We start from the raw sequence: 16429 nt of genomic DNA, 5'->3' as shown, positions 1-16429 counted from the left end.
CAGCAGCCCAACGCAGCTGGCAATATATTTACCACGTCATGTTTATAAGGTCACGTTCTCGCCGGGTTTACTGCCTGTACACTGATTAAGTGAAACATTTCGACACACGGAGGGGGAGGGCTGTGGATAAATAACAGCAGTGAATGCACAAGTAAAAATCAATAGGGTGTTCCTTGTAAACGAGCCGGATTAAAAATCTGAGTCTTTCACTGAGCCCGAGCTGCACAGCTGTAACGGAGGCACTTGCCATATTTATGACCAGCTATAAACCTGATTAATGTTCTTATTTTTCTATTTCTCGTCGAGTTTTCTCCCGACATTTACACATTATGCTCCTCGGTGTCCTCTCAACCTCTCAGCTGATTTCCATCCTCAACCAAACATTCAATAAACGGACTGCTGTTGAATGCTCATCTGTTTTCTTCTCTTCGGGGCCAAATCCACCAGCTGCATGAGTGAAATTCTGATTATAACATTAAACGCAGTTTACGGTAATTAAGCTTCATCACTAAACCGACTCTATGAAGCTCGGCCATGTAAAGTGAGAATAAAATGCTCAAGAAAACCCCGAAGTGTGCTCGTCTTATAATTAAAATCTGAGTCCACGTTTGGAAAAAAAATCCATCTCTCCAGCCGAAGTTTGCAGAGTCTGCCATCTTCCTCCCGAGGTGCCTGCGGTCGGTTCTTCCCACTTGTGCGGCTAATGAGCCAATCCGCGTCAAGTGTTTTCTGTGTTCCTGCGCTGCCATTTCCATGCGCGCGCATGAAGCGTCTTCCATTAGGACGTGCTTCGGCTCCCTCCGCCCGGGGGGACGCCGCAGAATAGAGAGTAATGGGATCTTGATATCAAGGAAGACATTTGAAAACAATTATTTAAATGTCTGGCCGCCTGTTGAATCTCCTGATCCCACAGCGAAGCACTCAAGCAAACACTCGGGAGCGTGACCTCCTCCTCCTCCTCCTGCTGCAGCTGAATTAACAGGGAGGACATGAAGACTGGCTCTGAGGCCTGAAAATGTTCACAATGCTCTCCGGTTCGTCGCTGTTCGCGCCTGCCTTTGAGGGGGGGGGGAGTTTAAAAAAAAAAGCTCTTTAGAACATGAAACGCGGGGAACAGACTTCGTGTAGCTTTTAGAGCTTGTCAAACATGGCATTTCTCAAAATGTCAAAGAGGAGGCGCCTTTAGCTCTGCCAGACTTTGAATGGCTTTGGCAGGCGCTTAGCGCGAGGCTTCGCTCCCCGACCCGGCTCTGACACGCCAGACGAGCCGGGTTGTTACATCCACTTTTCCTCAGAGTTAATAGATAATGTGCAGCACATCCCGGGCTGCCACTCTGTGCGCTGCGCGGCTCAGTCTGCGGCTCAGGCATCCGAGGAAGAGTGAGGCGTTCAGAAGCGCGTCGGCACTTTGAGCTGTGGAGGATGCAGAGTGAACGCATCACCGGAGACATCTGGGTGATTCAGGGGGTTAATACCTGCAAACTCAGAGCTACTCACTGCATGTTTATGTCGTTTTGCATTCAATTTGTGGGCTTTATTGGCTTATTGTGTAATAGACAGAAGCAGGGCCGTATTTACAAGGATTTGGGCCCCGGGGCTGGAAACCTTTTTGGTGTCCTGACCACAAAAGAACATTTCTTTCACAAATGTAATAAGTAGTACTGCATATAAACTATGAACTGATGATGTAGGGTTTAATATGTTCACTGGCCAGTAGCGTCACGTTGTCCTCTCCCCCCACAGTAGAAAATATATCCATTCCTCTCTAGAAATCTTATTTTTCTTTATTTTTTAGAACCTAAAGGTAAATCTAAAATGGTGGTTCTAGAAAAACAAGAACTTTCCCATTTATCAAGAATTTTAAGTCGTGTTTTGCTGAACATTTGTGAGGTGGATTGTAGACGCAGTCAACCCCTCATTTAGATCAAAGCTTATCCATGTGTTAAAATGGCCTAGTCAAAGCTGGAGTACCCAGAGAGAACCAACACTTGCATGGGAAGGACAGAAAGACCCCAGGGCGGGATCTGAACCCGAGACCTTCTGGCTGCAAGGCAACAGTGAAAGTGCAGCCCTCCTTTAAGTCATTATAAACCTCATTTTAAGGGTGTAATAAGAAGTCAGTCATTATTTCACGTAGCCCAATTTTTGCATTAACGTCCTGCTTTGACAGTGACGCAGTGTGCAGAGCTCCAAAATCTTTCCTGTGGTGGAATGGAGCTCTATTAATCTTCCCTGGATTTCCTGCTTTGACATGTGAAAATATCTGCTGCGAAAAAGATCTATAGGCGATCCGACACAATCTCCAGGGGCTTACCTCACTTATCTAATTTGTTTCTCCCCTCTCCTCAGTCCCCCTGCCTCTGACCTGAAAAATCTGTCTCAACAAGACGTTTTGAAGGATGTCTCAATTGCTAAACTGCAGCCAGAGGACAGAGCCCGCTCGCCGGGGAGGGCTATGAGCAATTCTTATCGACATCTGCAAAGTCTGAGCGGGGCTGACATGTTAATCCCTCTGTGCAACTGAAGCGAGGCTGAATATATAGAGAAAGAAACGAGCATATCCACTAACAGGCGCGGTGAAACACAGAGGGAGAACGCAATAAAGCAGCGGGGTTGTGTCACGATTAAGTAATGTTGGTTATAAACGGCTGTATGCGTGAAACAAAGTCTCACTTCCTCTGTCATCTTTATGCCTTCACCTTGCGCCTCTGAACGGATGGATTTTACTCCCAGCAGAAAAATGTGAGACAAACTGGTAAAGTTAAAGACTTGGCTCGTCACTAATGTTGAGTTTTCGGGGAGCATAGCCTCTTATTTCAGCAGCAGCAAGGACTGTTATTATCACTATTATTTTTAATTAGATAAGCTAATTGGGTCATAGCCTGCATTCATCAATTGAGGATTTTTTTTTCAGTCCTATTGTGTTACATTTAGGGCATCTACAGCTAAAAGGCTGAAAATGTCACCTATTTATAACGAGGGCTGCAAAATTTATGTTACACATAAACTAATAGAAAATACCTACTAATTAACCTACTAATATCTATAAATTACCTACTAATACCTATATTAGTAGGTAATAGTAGGTTACCTACTACTACCTACTAATTAACCGTGCATTATGTCAGTAAATTGCTCATATCACTGCATTAATTACTAAATAACTTATGACACATTTAGTAGGTAACCTTTATCACACATGCTAATTAACAATAACCAGTGATGAATTCCTTACATTTTTCTCCATGAATATGACTTTAATAAGGTCTTCTGTTGATCTTTTGTACATATGGAGCAAGTGTGCAACAGTTTTATGTTTGACTATTAATCACCATATGTCACTGTTAAAAACTAATATTTTTGATCAAGCTAAACTGTAATTATTTCCCAATTAAGCGTTATTTAATGCTGTATTACTCATATTTGTTGCAGATAAGCTCATTATTAATTTGTGTCCTCTTACATATGATGTCAATTAACAATTTATTAATTACCCAATACTTACTGATACCTTGTTCATGTTTTGTTATGTAAGCAATGATTAACTAACGGTTAGTTAGTGAAGTCAGTAGGCAGCAATTTGCAAAAAGGATTATCAAATACTAAATATCAGTTAGCATGGACACCAAATAGTTCTTTATGAATATAAAAGCCTAAACTCCTGCTTTTCAAACTTCTTGCAGCAGGAATCTGTGCTACATTAGCCTTTAATCCCTGCTTGAGTAAAAACGACTCTCGTTTTAAGTCACTGTGCTGCGGCTTCCTGACTTTTCTGTGCAAATTAACCCGAGTTTAGGTCTCGTAGCTGCAAATGTTGGCAATTTATGTTAAAGACTGTGAGAACCTTTGTGAAATAAGTCGGCATCCTAATGTTTTGTCGATTTGTCTTTGATAAATTGCTCCTGTAATTACGACGACAGCTTTGTGTGTCCTGACTCGTTGCATGGCTCCTTTCTAAAGTTGCCAACATACTGGTGATCAATGACTTCTTCTGTTGGGGAGAGAAGCTTAATCTAAAAATAATAAATGCCTTTACGAGCACCAACTCCAAACCTGAAACACCTCATTGTTCGCAGTCTGTAACAGAATATCATGTTCACCTCCCTGTTTCTGCTCATTACAGATTGGACCAATCCGCAGTTCAAATAGCTTGAGGTTTCGCTTTTTAGGGCCCCCCGAAATCTGCGGGGATATTATTTGTTATAAGTCCCCACCAACTTATTTTTTCATCGGCCGCCAAAAAAAAAAAAAAATCTGCGTTCCTATGAATTCATCCGCATTTCCATTCCAAAAGGCTGCAGCTGTGATTGACGCGTCCTTGTTCTCTGGTTTACATTAGATGTGAAAATAATTGGCACCTGCACTCCCGCACATGCTCTGAAGCCAGGAAAAAGCACAGCAGCTGAGGTTTTCATTTCACCCCGGAGTCTGATCTCCCTCTATTCAATCCAGATGTGAAGGCGCACTCATGGATATCCGTCTGAAATAGCTCGGGGAGATTAATGCAGACTGGAGATGTGTCACATCATCGAACTCTTCGGCTGCAGACAAGTACAGACGAGTGGCTCCGCATTGATATTTCCCTCACGCATAAACAAGCCCTCATGCATACAGAGCATCAACTTGAGTGTGTGCGCCTCTGTGTCCCCTTGCCTTCACCTCATCCTCTTCTTATCTTCTCATCCTCCCTCAATATCCTCTTCCTGCTCTACACACTTTCCCTCTGGCGATCTCTGCAGCTAGTTATCCTCAGAGAGAGCCTTTTCAAGTACATTAAGAAGCCAGTCTCCCAGCCGGCCTCGGCAGATTGGATGTGATCTTGACGGTTTTAGAGGATGTTCGGCGCCCAGGGAGAGTAATTGCGTGTGTAATTGCACACTGGGGAAAGGTAGAGCGGTATAAGGTCTGAATTCATCCCTTTTCCTGCCCTTGGGCTGCATGGACAAGTCTCATCCCAGCATGGATCCTTTCTAAAAAAAAAAAAAAACCCACTGGCCTCCTCTCGTTTCCGTCTCTGCTGCGGCCAGGGTTTTTTTTTTTTAGGAGTGAGCCGTGAAGAGGGCTGAAGAGGGGGGACAGGTTGAGCGGTGGGTTAGGCCAGATGAGCTCTGCGAAGGTGCTGAGGAGACAGATGGAGTGGGAGATTAGGAAGTGTCCTGCTGACAACCTGAGAAAAGGAGGGAGAGCAAATTTTAAGTGAGGAAATATGTGGCGCTTTGTTTTTTTCTTCCTACAACTGAAGTCTCAAAAAGATCTTCAGAAATGGCTTCTGCAGCTGAGGTTTGGGATGGAAATGGGAAACGTTTCCTTTGTTTTGTCACATTTTGCAGAGTTTTACTTATAAATTTGCTGTTAGTAACATACAAGACTGGCTTTTCATAAAACTAGAGGACATCTACCACGGTGGCTATAGATTGCCGACATTAAACCCACTGAGAAGTCTGCACTCAGTCACTACAGTAATTATCTGTGAAAATTGTTGCCACATGTTGGGGTCCCTTCAGTTGTAAAGTAATGGTTTAAGGTAGTTTTCAGCTGCTATTTTTCTAGCTTCCTGTGGCAGATATCTGTGCAACAGTCCAAAAGGAGATTCACTGATTTTATTTTACTCTTAAATAACAAAAAAGAAATAAAAAGACTGTGAAATATCACGTGGCTTTTGAATCAGTAACAAATGCTTGTTTTAAAACAAAACAAGTGTAGATTTATTTTAAATGCTCTATTGTCCTGTAGCAGCTTGCTGCGCTACGGTACACTGTTGATTTCGCTGACTAAAACCATAGCAGACATGTAGTTTGTATCAGGAGCAACAAGTGAAGAATCAGTTTTATCTGTTTTGTGTTCAGTTATTGCACCTCCTCTGGGGGAAAAGAAAAAGAGCCAAATTTAAAACCAATATAAACACACGCAATTAAATATCAGCAAATACACAGTTAAAGCAAGAGTACAAAACAGATTTTAATTGCTGCTTTAATGACTTCCAGAAGCAGCTGGTTATGTTGCAGCTGTTGCTTGCTTATGCTTTTTATATAAAGAAAACAAATAAAAAGCATAACTACCAACCTTCAAAGCAACTCTTTAAACAGTAATATCCTTAAATGATATTCCTGTTTAAAGAGTAACATCACTATTACTCTTTACACAGTTAGGACGCTAGTTGCGTTAGCAGCCTGACGCCAGCATGTACATGAACTGGAACGAAAAGTAGAAATTCAGTTATAGTTATGCCGTGTTTCCTTTCTCTCTCCCACTGATGAAAAACAAAATCATTTAAAGATTGAACAACAATCTAAGCAAAGACTTGTTCTTGAGTTTCATATGCAGGCTAGCTGTGCTGCTAATGCCAGCTAATGCAGGAAAAACAAGTAGATATTAGCTACAGCTTTTATTTTTCTTACTGTCCTTTATCAGAGCAAAATAAATAATGGATTATAGGTAAGATCTTTTAGTGGCCAGTTGGGCCAACATTCAACTGCTGGTTTGTATGTAAATAGATAAAAGTGGAGATTCAGTTTCAGCAGCGCATGTTTTGTTTTAGTCGTTAAAAAACGGAGAAGAATCAAAAGCAAACAAAAAGAAAATGTAATTTTTTTTTTCTTTTCTAGCTTCCTGTTAAACCTAGCCGGACTGCAGTGCTAATGCTAGCTTGTACGGAAACAGTTAAGATTCAGTTTTAGCTGTTATTTTTAACAGCTAGAGCTCCTCATGCTCTGACCACACACTTTGGTGACATCTCTGCTAAAAATTGTATATATTTTTTTAAATTAGCTCAATAACAATCCGTGAATAGTTTTATGTAAGTCTGTCACTGTTATTAATAGGTTACACCCTGAAAAAACTGGCTGTTTATTCTGCTCTTAAGTAACAGCGCAGAGACATTTTTTATCCAGACAGCACCTTATGACAGGTGAATTAATAATAATGAAGATTTGTCATCTTTTCCAAACTTGATTAAGAGTCTAATGTCGTTAAAACAAATAACACCCAAGTAGACTTTTTCTTTTGCCTAATCCAAGTAAAGCCATGACTCATAGCTGTGGAAAAGGGAGTGTGACTCTGAGCATTCTTCTAACAAGTCAAAACAGGCATCCACCTCCACATAACTCCAGCGCTGGGGAGTGAAAGTGTCTAACTATGTGCAGAACGGATATGACTTAATTTTACCTCACTGAAAGGGAGCCCTAGAGGCAAAACTTTCACTTATCTCCGAAGGTGGCCTGCACTTCCCGTCAAGTTTTTATAGAGTATCGTGAAATGACCAAACCAGACCAAACTTATAAAGGATTCAGACAGGAAATAAAAGTTGTTTAAAGTCAGGGAACTCATCTGCAGCTGTATGAAAGCGGTCAAATAATTTCCCCGAGCCCCTGCAAATCATCTTAATCAGAAGTGAATTGTGCAAATACATTCACAGTCGATGTTCTTCTGCGTGAAGGACGTTAAAACTAAGACAAGGAGCGGCGTGCCGGGACGGAGGGGCCGTGTGGCTCACCAGTGTTTTTGAAAGAGTAATATAAAATCTCAGGAAACTACTGTGCCACGCTTGAGCAACGTTACCGCGCGCTAAAACAAACACAGTGGAATCCCAGAAAACACAACCTGAGATGCAATAACCTTAAAACAGCTGATATGTCTCAGATAAAACAGACCCACCTGGGCTCAGATTGTATCGCTCTCTCTGTATGGATCTGTGCGGCTAAAGGTTTGTTATATGGAGCATGAAATGGAGCATGAAATGGTCCATAGCTCCATTACAGGAGCTATGGACTGAAATGAATAAGTAAATCTGCCATTAGCATTATTATGTACACGCTGAAACTTCTGTGATGAGAATAACAAAACGAAGGAATGCCGTTCAATACTTTAAATACCTGTCTAACACATCTTTTAAAATCGTAACCTTGCTTTTGCATCTGTACAGCCACCTTTTACCGGAAAATGTGAGAGAGAAGACAGAGTGCCTTTAGATGAGATTCAAATGATTTTTTTAATATGTCACTCAAGATGGCCGCCGCACATATTAAAGAAATAAAAGGTGAACGTGTTTGTTTCAGGCGTGACAACATTCCCAGATCGGATCTTTAATTTTCAAGACAAATCAAATGCAGACGTATATCCTACCATATTTATGCTTAACGTACAAGCGGACCCCTGGGATTTGCCCTCTAAAAACGCCTAAAACTGCCTGTTTCAATAGTTGAAACACCAAATGCATCTTAATGTGCATTAATATGCAGCGTAGAGAAGTGTTGATCAAGAGCGTTTTAACAGATTACGGCGGAGTCCAGCTGTTTGGAAGCAGGATGCCGAAGATTTAATGATGATTCAGAACAGCGGTGTCCAAACTTTTCACCACATGGGCCAAGATGAAAGTAATTTAGGGCCACAAAATGTAGATTTAAAAAAAATATATTTTAATTGAAAATGCAGTATTTAAATTTTTATCTGCAAAATGTTTCCCTTTCACCAGCGAGCAAAACACAATATCCTAATAAAATAAAAAAGTTAGATTTTTGTAGAAAGAGGAGCTGCAAATCCTTGCACATCGGAAACGCAAATCTGCAAAAAGCCCTGAATACAGATTGTTTTCAACTGTTTGTGTAAGTGCAACGTCAGCAAGAGAAACAGGATATCGGTCGTAAATTTCTTTTACTTACCAAATTGATCAAATAGGTGAATCAAAACTTTGTTTATTAAGTTGAATTCAGGTGAAAAAGATGGTTGGTAAGAGATGAGTACTTTGTGTTGTGTCTTCCACTTTGAGATTTCAAATTGTCTGTATCTATTCTTTAAAATACATTGAAACTGTATTTGTAAGATTATTTTCTTTTATAAGTTTTTTAAAGCTCCAATTTTGAGCTGGAAAACCAAGTTTGTGCAATTATTATTATTTTTTGTGTTATTGAGAAGGACCGCACAAAATCACTTCAAGAGCCACAAATGGACCCCAGACCACACTTTGGACACCCTTGGTCTCGGGCTTTTTCACCGTATTATCGATGCTTTTTTTCCCCTCTACAGACATCCAACACCTTTTTGTTAGAACAAGCCATTCTCAAATGAGAAAAGCAGCTTCTGGATCATGTCCACTTCACAGAGGGCTGCAGGGTGACCAGCTAAATTGCCCAGAGATGACAGGTTTGTTGTTGCATTGCTGTAGCTTCTATCAACTTTTAGCAAAGTGCACAAATTCCCCAAAACAAACCCCATTTCTGTGCTGTCAGAGCCTTTCAGCTTTACGTTTTGACTGCAGCCCCTGTGGTTAGGACTGATCAGGCATCAGAGAGATGTGAAATTTGTTATCACCTGGCTGCAGCACAGACTTCAGGCCCTGCGATAACATGCGCGCATGTTCAGGGGCGGTCTCCGGTGTCCAATGAGAACGGGCGCTTTTATTCCCGGCCAGCCATCCAGGAGCTCCAGCCTGTCGCTGAGGGACGTCAGGCTGAGATTTAAGAGCTGTCACTCCCCATCAGCCTTCACTCACACAGCCAGAGCAGAGAGGCTTTATCTGTCCAGCATCCCTGCGACGCCTAGTTTAGTCTTTAATGTTGTGAGTCACAAAACAAGTACTGTACACAGGGAGGAGTTAACCCTCTAAAGCCCGGTCCATACAACAATCAGAAATTCTTTACTTTTATATTTAAAGCTTTTGTTTTTGACAGAAACTTGATCTGAAGATGAATGTTGTTATATCTTAGCATCGGTTAATTGTACATTTGTCAAAACACCAGTGGCGCCTGATGTAGGTCCTTCAGAACCGGAAACATCGAAATCACATTTTCCTCCACATATTTGTCACTTTCTGGATATATTATCTTTTTTTTGGACTATTTTCTATGAACTGCAGTAATATTTCTGCATGAAATCCCAGTAGATCAACAGTTAAAGTGCTCAAACCGGCCGGTCAGGCGTTAGCAACCGCAGCGTCTTTAACTGACCTCCCATTCATTTCCTTAAGCTCAGTTTTAACTTCAGCTGGTCAATTTCTCCACATCTAGAAGCAATAAGAAGCTACCATTTGATTACCTGTTTCACTTTTTGTGTGGATGAGCAATTAAATATGTGCAGCTGATTATACCAAGTATGAATGAATATATATCAGTTATATTTTGATTCACGAAATAAATTCTTACGTTTTCGCCACAGTTTTTATTTAAAAGATTTTATGAGTTGTAGTTTTAGGATATTATTTGCTGTGTTACACAAAGACTTTTTTTCCCTACATTTTACTTTCTATTAACTTTTACAATACAGAACTTTTTCACTCTGAGAAAGATTTGCTTCTTAGACTGCAGACACAGCCCTGATATGTTTTATAATAAACCCTTAAGGACTTGCGTGTTCGTCAGAATCCGTTTGACAGACACAGCTCTACGAATCTGAAAATGATCAGAAAGTTCATTTGTGTCAGTAATTTAAATTAAAAAGTGACATATTGCAAGCATTTGTTTAGTTCGTTTTGATAATTGTGGCTTAACACCAATGAAATCCCATCTTTTGCTGTTACATCTTTTTCTTTCTTCCACTCAATTTTTCTTTAGTTTGCTTGGATAAAGCCTTCAATAAAGACCCAGCCTCTTTAGCAATGAACTACTGTGTCTTGTCCAGTTATTCACCCCTGTTACAGCAAATGACCGGACAAATATTCCTACGTTATTTTGAGAAACAATAAAAATTTGACGATACTCTCAATTATTGAGATAAATGAACTGAAACAGCAGCTTTTCAAAAGCAGGTAGTGGTCTCAGAAAATATGAACATCAAAAACGACACATTAAGTATGCAAACAAACAAAAATGTGTGAGCGAGGTAAAAAAAAAAAAAAAAAAAAAGGAATGTTTACTGACACAGGATGTGTGATCCACTCAGCGTGTTTCGTCTGTGTGATCTGCACATCACATGTTGAACAGCCCCCCCCTCCCCGGCCTTATTTAATCCCCCTGCTGCCCCCGTCGCTCTGTGTCACAGGAAAGCACCAGGAGGTGTGTGTGTGTTCAGGCAGCAGAGGAGTGTTTTAATGCTGCGGTTACAGTGTGTGTGTGTGTTTGAGAGCGAAGGAAAAGGAGGAAGCTCACAAGGATCGACAGATGCTGAAGGATAAAGACTTGCAGCTGAGATCTATCAGCTGCGAGGGGAGCGGGGGGGTTGAGGGGGGGGCTTGTCATGCCCCGACAACGACCCACATCCGCACGCAGAAACCTGCACCAGCCACCCTCGGTGTGAATTTCATTCCCACCAGGGTGCATGTTTTCCTGTCTCGGGGCTTTGTGTCGGTCGGGATGTGTTTGTGTGCACGCCTTTAACCTTAATTCTTACAATGCCTGCTTCATATCAGCCGTGCACTTACTGTAATTGGTTTTAAGCTACACATGCTGGTTGTGTAAACGGGTTTATGTGTGTGTGTGTGTGTGTGTGTGTGTGGTGAAGCCTGGCAGCTGGAGCAACTGCAGCCAGAGTCACCAGGGACGAGGGGAGAGAGAGAAAGAGAGCAGGGATGCGGTTATGAAAAAGAGTTGAAGGTCAGTGCAGTGAATGAGGTCGGCCTGAATAAATGAGCACTAATAAACCGGCCGGCGTACCAGCAGTGTGTGTGTGTGTGCGTGAGTGTGTGTGTGTGTGTGTGAGTGTGTGTGAGTGTGTGAGCAACGTCTTCCTCTCACACGTCAGCCCGTTCAGGTACAACCAGCAAGGCGGCAAGACGCACGGGGTCAGCCGGTTTTCCCACACAGTCAGATTCCCAGACAGAGCGGGAGGTTTGTTTTTCATGCCAGCTCCACCTCTGAACTGCTGTTGTTGTCTCTAAACCGGTCTATCTTCCTCTGCTACATTTAGCTCTGTCAGCAGCCCTGCCAAGGTTTTCCAGAGGGCAGCTGAACACCAACAGCAACACGTCTGCTCTATTTTCTCCCCCCGCGTTTCTCTGCTTTCTGAAACTTCCTCGCCGTGTTTGCTTCTTGTTTCTCTAAGCAAGCAATTACATTCTGTTCTGCTGTCTGCAGTGATCCTCCAGCCTGCAGTCTCCGTTTTGCGATCATTCATTTGCAGCTATACCCTTGAGCACGACATCTCCTGCTGTACCTTTCTTTTATTCACAACTCTCCAGTAATTCTGCACTTTTCGTCTCCCGGGCTGTGCAGGAGCAGCAGGAGGTGTTGATGGTGAGACGAGCTCGTCCCCCCTTTTCAGCTAATGCAAAGGGAATCATTTTAAGTGACAAATATGGAGAGGCTTTTCCTCTGCTTGTTTCCCCTCGCTCTGTGGGTAGCTGGAGTTGTGTTGCGCTGAGCTGTAGCTCGGGGATCCCGTGGCTCGCCCAACAAACGGAGTACCTGCAGGAGTGGGAATCAGGCTTTCCAAGAATCAAATTCAAGAACTTTTCAAGCACTTTTTTATAATGTCATTGTAACTAAATGTTATAAGAAATTATAGGTTAAGATTTAATCAAACAGTCAAGATTTCAATGCATAAAATCATCTGTTTTGCTTTCAAGCGGTGGTTTGTCAAAGGTCAGCTCCCACTTGCTAAATCTTAGACGAGCCCCCAAATTGTTACATTTCCTGATGTTGTCATGGCAATGAAGTGGTGTAAATCAAGTATCAGTCTAGCTTTTCTGCCACATTGATGTACACTGATGAGTGATTGTAGCATCACAAAATGTGAAAAGGTTTAATGACAGGCGATTCTCATTTGTAGGATCTCAAAATCCCGGTTTCTAACTCTATTACATTTTTTGTCTTGGAGATGAAGGGATATAAAATATCTATCAGTTTTGCTTTGGTCAGTCTGGTAAAGCCTTATGTTTTGCAGTGAGCAGTGTTTGGCAAAGGGAAGGTCAAATTGCATTAGTTTATGGATATGATTTTTGTTTTAGGGTGTGAGATGTCTGAGTATCAAATCCCGGACCAACCCCCAAAAATGTTACACACCTTGACATCCTGGAGATAAAGGGACATAAAGGCAGGAAATATGTGATTTTTAAAAAAGTGTTAAATCAAAGAAAAATCTGAAAAAACATTGGGGTTATAATATTAGATGCTTTTAAACTAGGCGAAGGTCCCAAATCCCGGATAAGCCCCCAAATAGTTACATTTCTTCCTTCAAAAACTGGTTGGTTTCAAAATCCAGGATGAGTTCCCAAATTGTTACAATCCCAAATTGGAGATGAAGATGCAGGAAAAATATAGTGTGAAAATAAACGGTTTCAAATGAAAGTCTGAAAGTCAATGTACAGTTTGTACAACAACTTTAGGTTGCTTTGTTACTTAAAATCCAAATAAATTACACGGAGTTGTGTGGTTTTAATGCGACAAACTGGAAAAAAGTAAAACCAAATGATGCATGGATAGTTTTATTTCAAGGTTTTAGCACATAAAATCAAGGGATTTGCTTCAAAGTAGTGGTTGGTAAAGCCACAACTTTACCAACCGCGTTCTGGGTTCAAATCCCTGACAAGCCCTCAAATTACTACATTCTCTGATGCTGCATGGAGGATTCAGTGATGTAAGAACTGAGGATAAATATATATAAAAAATGAAGATATGATCATATAAAATTAGGTCTTTTTTATTAAAAATTAGGTCTTTTTTATTAAAAAGTTTTTAATGATAGTTCAACTAACAAAACGAATAAGGTAGCGATTTAACAGGCAGTAATGTAATGTTGCCCAGAGCCACAAAACGATACTACTGCTCTATTTCAAAGAGATGTTTTGTGAAAACATGAAAATAAATAAGAAATTAAAGGCAAATTCTGAAAAGTTACCAACATAAAACTATCAGCACTCATATAAAAGTGATTTTATGCCAGAAATCAGCAAGTCAGTGAACTGCAGCTTCCGCGTATTTCACATTTTATTTCACAAATTTAAACAAAAAATGCTGAAATCAATCCTATAGACGCGTGAAGCATTCATCAAATGAAACACCTCTGTTCATGCGCACTAACTACCACATGGGGGCAGTGCAGCCACAGCTTTGAGTCCTCCCGTGTCTCCAGTGGGTTAGTGTGTGAAATGGTATTAGCGGTGAGACAGGGGGGCTCTGAGTAAACAGAGGTGTGTGTGTGTGTGTGTGTTGGCATGTGCGTGTGTGGTCCTCGGCAGATCCTGTCACCCAGCTCATCACCTTGCTGCTGCTGCAGGATGGAGAGGCTCCTCTGCATCCTGAAACATGCAGACTCTCCCTTGTTTAGACCAGGCTACACCTGGATTTTCCCCATCGTGATGCATTTTTTTCTCCCTCCTGAAATTAATTGAAACCCAATTAAAAGTAGCGCCATCGCTCTCCAGTAACTGCTCCACTTGGGGATGCTGTTCTCTGAAACACATTTAGAGCTCGTACAGAATGTCAGGTGGGCATGGTTCTGAAACTGCATCTGGGTTCATCTGTCCCAGTGAAACCCTCCGTGTGATGCGCTGCAAGTGCGCTGAGGGCGCTCTTACTCTTCAGTCAGGTTGCTCAGCAGATTGGTGAGCCTCTAAAAGCGGTGTGTGTGTGTGTGCGTGTGTGTGTGCGTGTGCGTACTACGGGGGGGGAGTTCTTTAGTGTCTGAAGGCAGAATACAGCGCCTGGGAGTCCAGAGGTCCAAGTCTGGGGGGCCCCCCTCCTGAAACTAAAAAGGAGGAGGAGAATAGGAGGTCCGCTCTCCTCCCCTCTCCGCGGAGAGCCTGGAAGAATTGCGCTCCGTCCGTGCGCCCTGCCTTGCTTGCCAGTCGGAGGATGGGGATTTTTTTCCATTCATCCACGTCCCCTTTTCCCCTCCTCCTCCTCCGCCTCCTCTCAAACAAGCCAGTCGCTCTGTCAGTGCGCTGCGAGCATTAGGGCGAGTCAAACCGGTGGGATTTTGAGGCGCACAGACGGATGAGATAACTGCACGGAGCGCGCTCCTCGGGCCGTTTCGTTCCTGCGCTCCGTCGGAAAGACGTCCGTTTCCAGGCGGGACCGATGCCCACTGAGTCGCATCTTTATTTTCTTCACCACTTCACAAGTTTCACGCCGGCCTGCGTGTGGCATCGTTAGGAGGTTCTCGCTTTTCTAAGAGCTCTTTGGTTTGTTCGTGTCAGTTTTTTTTTGTCCTCTGAATTTGCTCTCGGATTAATTTTCGAGCTGGATCTTGGTTTCCTTTCCCCCCCCCCCTCTAGAAACGAACATATTTTGTGGATTTACTGCATTTTCTGGCAAAAAAAAGAGAGAGAAAGGATTGTACTTGACTCCCTGAGCATCAACACGTCTCTTTTTTTGATGAGGATGGAGCTGTGGATACAAGTGGCATCTTTCTCATTTTAAACACATTCCCAGCTGTTTTTTTTTTTAAATTTTTTATTCCTCTTTTGTCTTCGTCTCCTAAACAAAGTGACCATATTTAAATCCAGCTGAGCCAGATATGCTCGGACGTGACAGAACAAGGTAATGGGAGAGAAATCAGACAGAGAGAGCCAAAGAGAACAAGGGAACGTTGTTCAGCGAGGAAAACAGACAATTAGGGCGCACAGAAAAGGCTTCAGAATCCGCTTTCTGGAGGCGATAATCTGTTAAAAATATCCAATTCAGTGGAGATCTGCTTGAGCCCTAGTGTTCTGGGTTCCCTTCATATATTTAAAGAAACTTGTTTCTGACGAGAAATGAATGTGGAAGTCGTGGGAACGGCTCTGAACTAGTGCGCAGAAGAACCTGTCGATTTGGAGATCAGGACGCACGGATTGAACAAGTTTCTCCTCCAGCATTCAGCGTTTCGGATCCATGTGGTTTTGCGTGGCTGGCTTTTTAATCCCACTTTAACTCTTTATGCCTTTCATCCTGATCGGTTGATCCATTGTTTTAAAGCGGCTAGCTGCAAAAAAGAAAGAAAGAAAGAAAAAAAAAAGGCAGCTCTGCCAGCCCCTCCGGGCGATTATTGTTGCTTTCTTCTGTTCGATGGGGCCCCACATGCTGGGTGTCAGGGTTGAGATGGCGTGTCGAAGGAGCGGGAATGGATTGTGGGTCCTGCTGGTGTTCCTACTGGATTTACTGGGAACCACCGCCAGCAACATGGAGCCCATCTACTGGAACTCCATGAACGAAAGGTAAGACCGAACAGCAGGTCTGAGCTCAAAGTTTGAAATCATAAAGAAAAGTTCACTCCTTTCAGAAAGCGGGCTTGGATTGAACGGAACTAAGAAAACTCCCGAGGAGGAGAGCGATGCAGCATGACATGCAAGATGAAGTCAGAGAGCAGGCCTTCCTCAGAGCACAGCCTCCTGTTACTAACCTGAGCGGTCATCTCGTTATCAGGGAAAGCTTTAAAAGCGGTTTGTGTTTTTGTTCTAAGCTTTAAACGCCAGTCTGCTCTTCACAGCCAATCTGATGCGGGTTGTTTCTCCTGGAAAGCAGAGGCGGCTCTAGAAAGTTGTTAACTGGGGAGGGGATGGGGGGATGGGGGTGGAGGGGGG

General features: G+C 42.5%; 1 protein-coding gene across 2 annotated transcripts in view; it reads left to right on the top strand.

Moving 5' to 3' along the window:
- The first annotated feature begins 14360 nt into the window (after positions 1–14360).
- efnb3b (ephrin-B3b) overlaps positions 14361–16429 on the top strand; it is a 113216-nt gene continuing 111147 nt past the window's right edge. The window contains exon 1 of one of the 2 annotated variants that reach the window (XM_008435563.3): positions 14361–16063. In XM_008435563.3, the coding sequence (XP_008433785.1) occupies positions 15915–16063 (149 nt within the window). In that variant the 5' untranslated portion in view covers positions 14361–15914. The remainder of the gene's footprint in view (positions 16064–16429) is intronic. The other variant, XM_008435562.3, reaches the window with a different exon arrangement.

Source organism: Poecilia reticulata, chromosome 18 (assembly GCF_904066995.2).
Source record: "Poecilia reticulata chromosome 18, P_reticulata-male-v2, whole genome shotgun sequence".
Classification (NCBI taxonomy): domain Eukaryota; kingdom Metazoa; phylum Chordata; class Actinopteri; order Cyprinodontiformes; family Poeciliidae; genus Poecilia; species Poecilia reticulata.
This window is presented reverse-complemented; position numbering and strand designations above follow the sequence as displayed.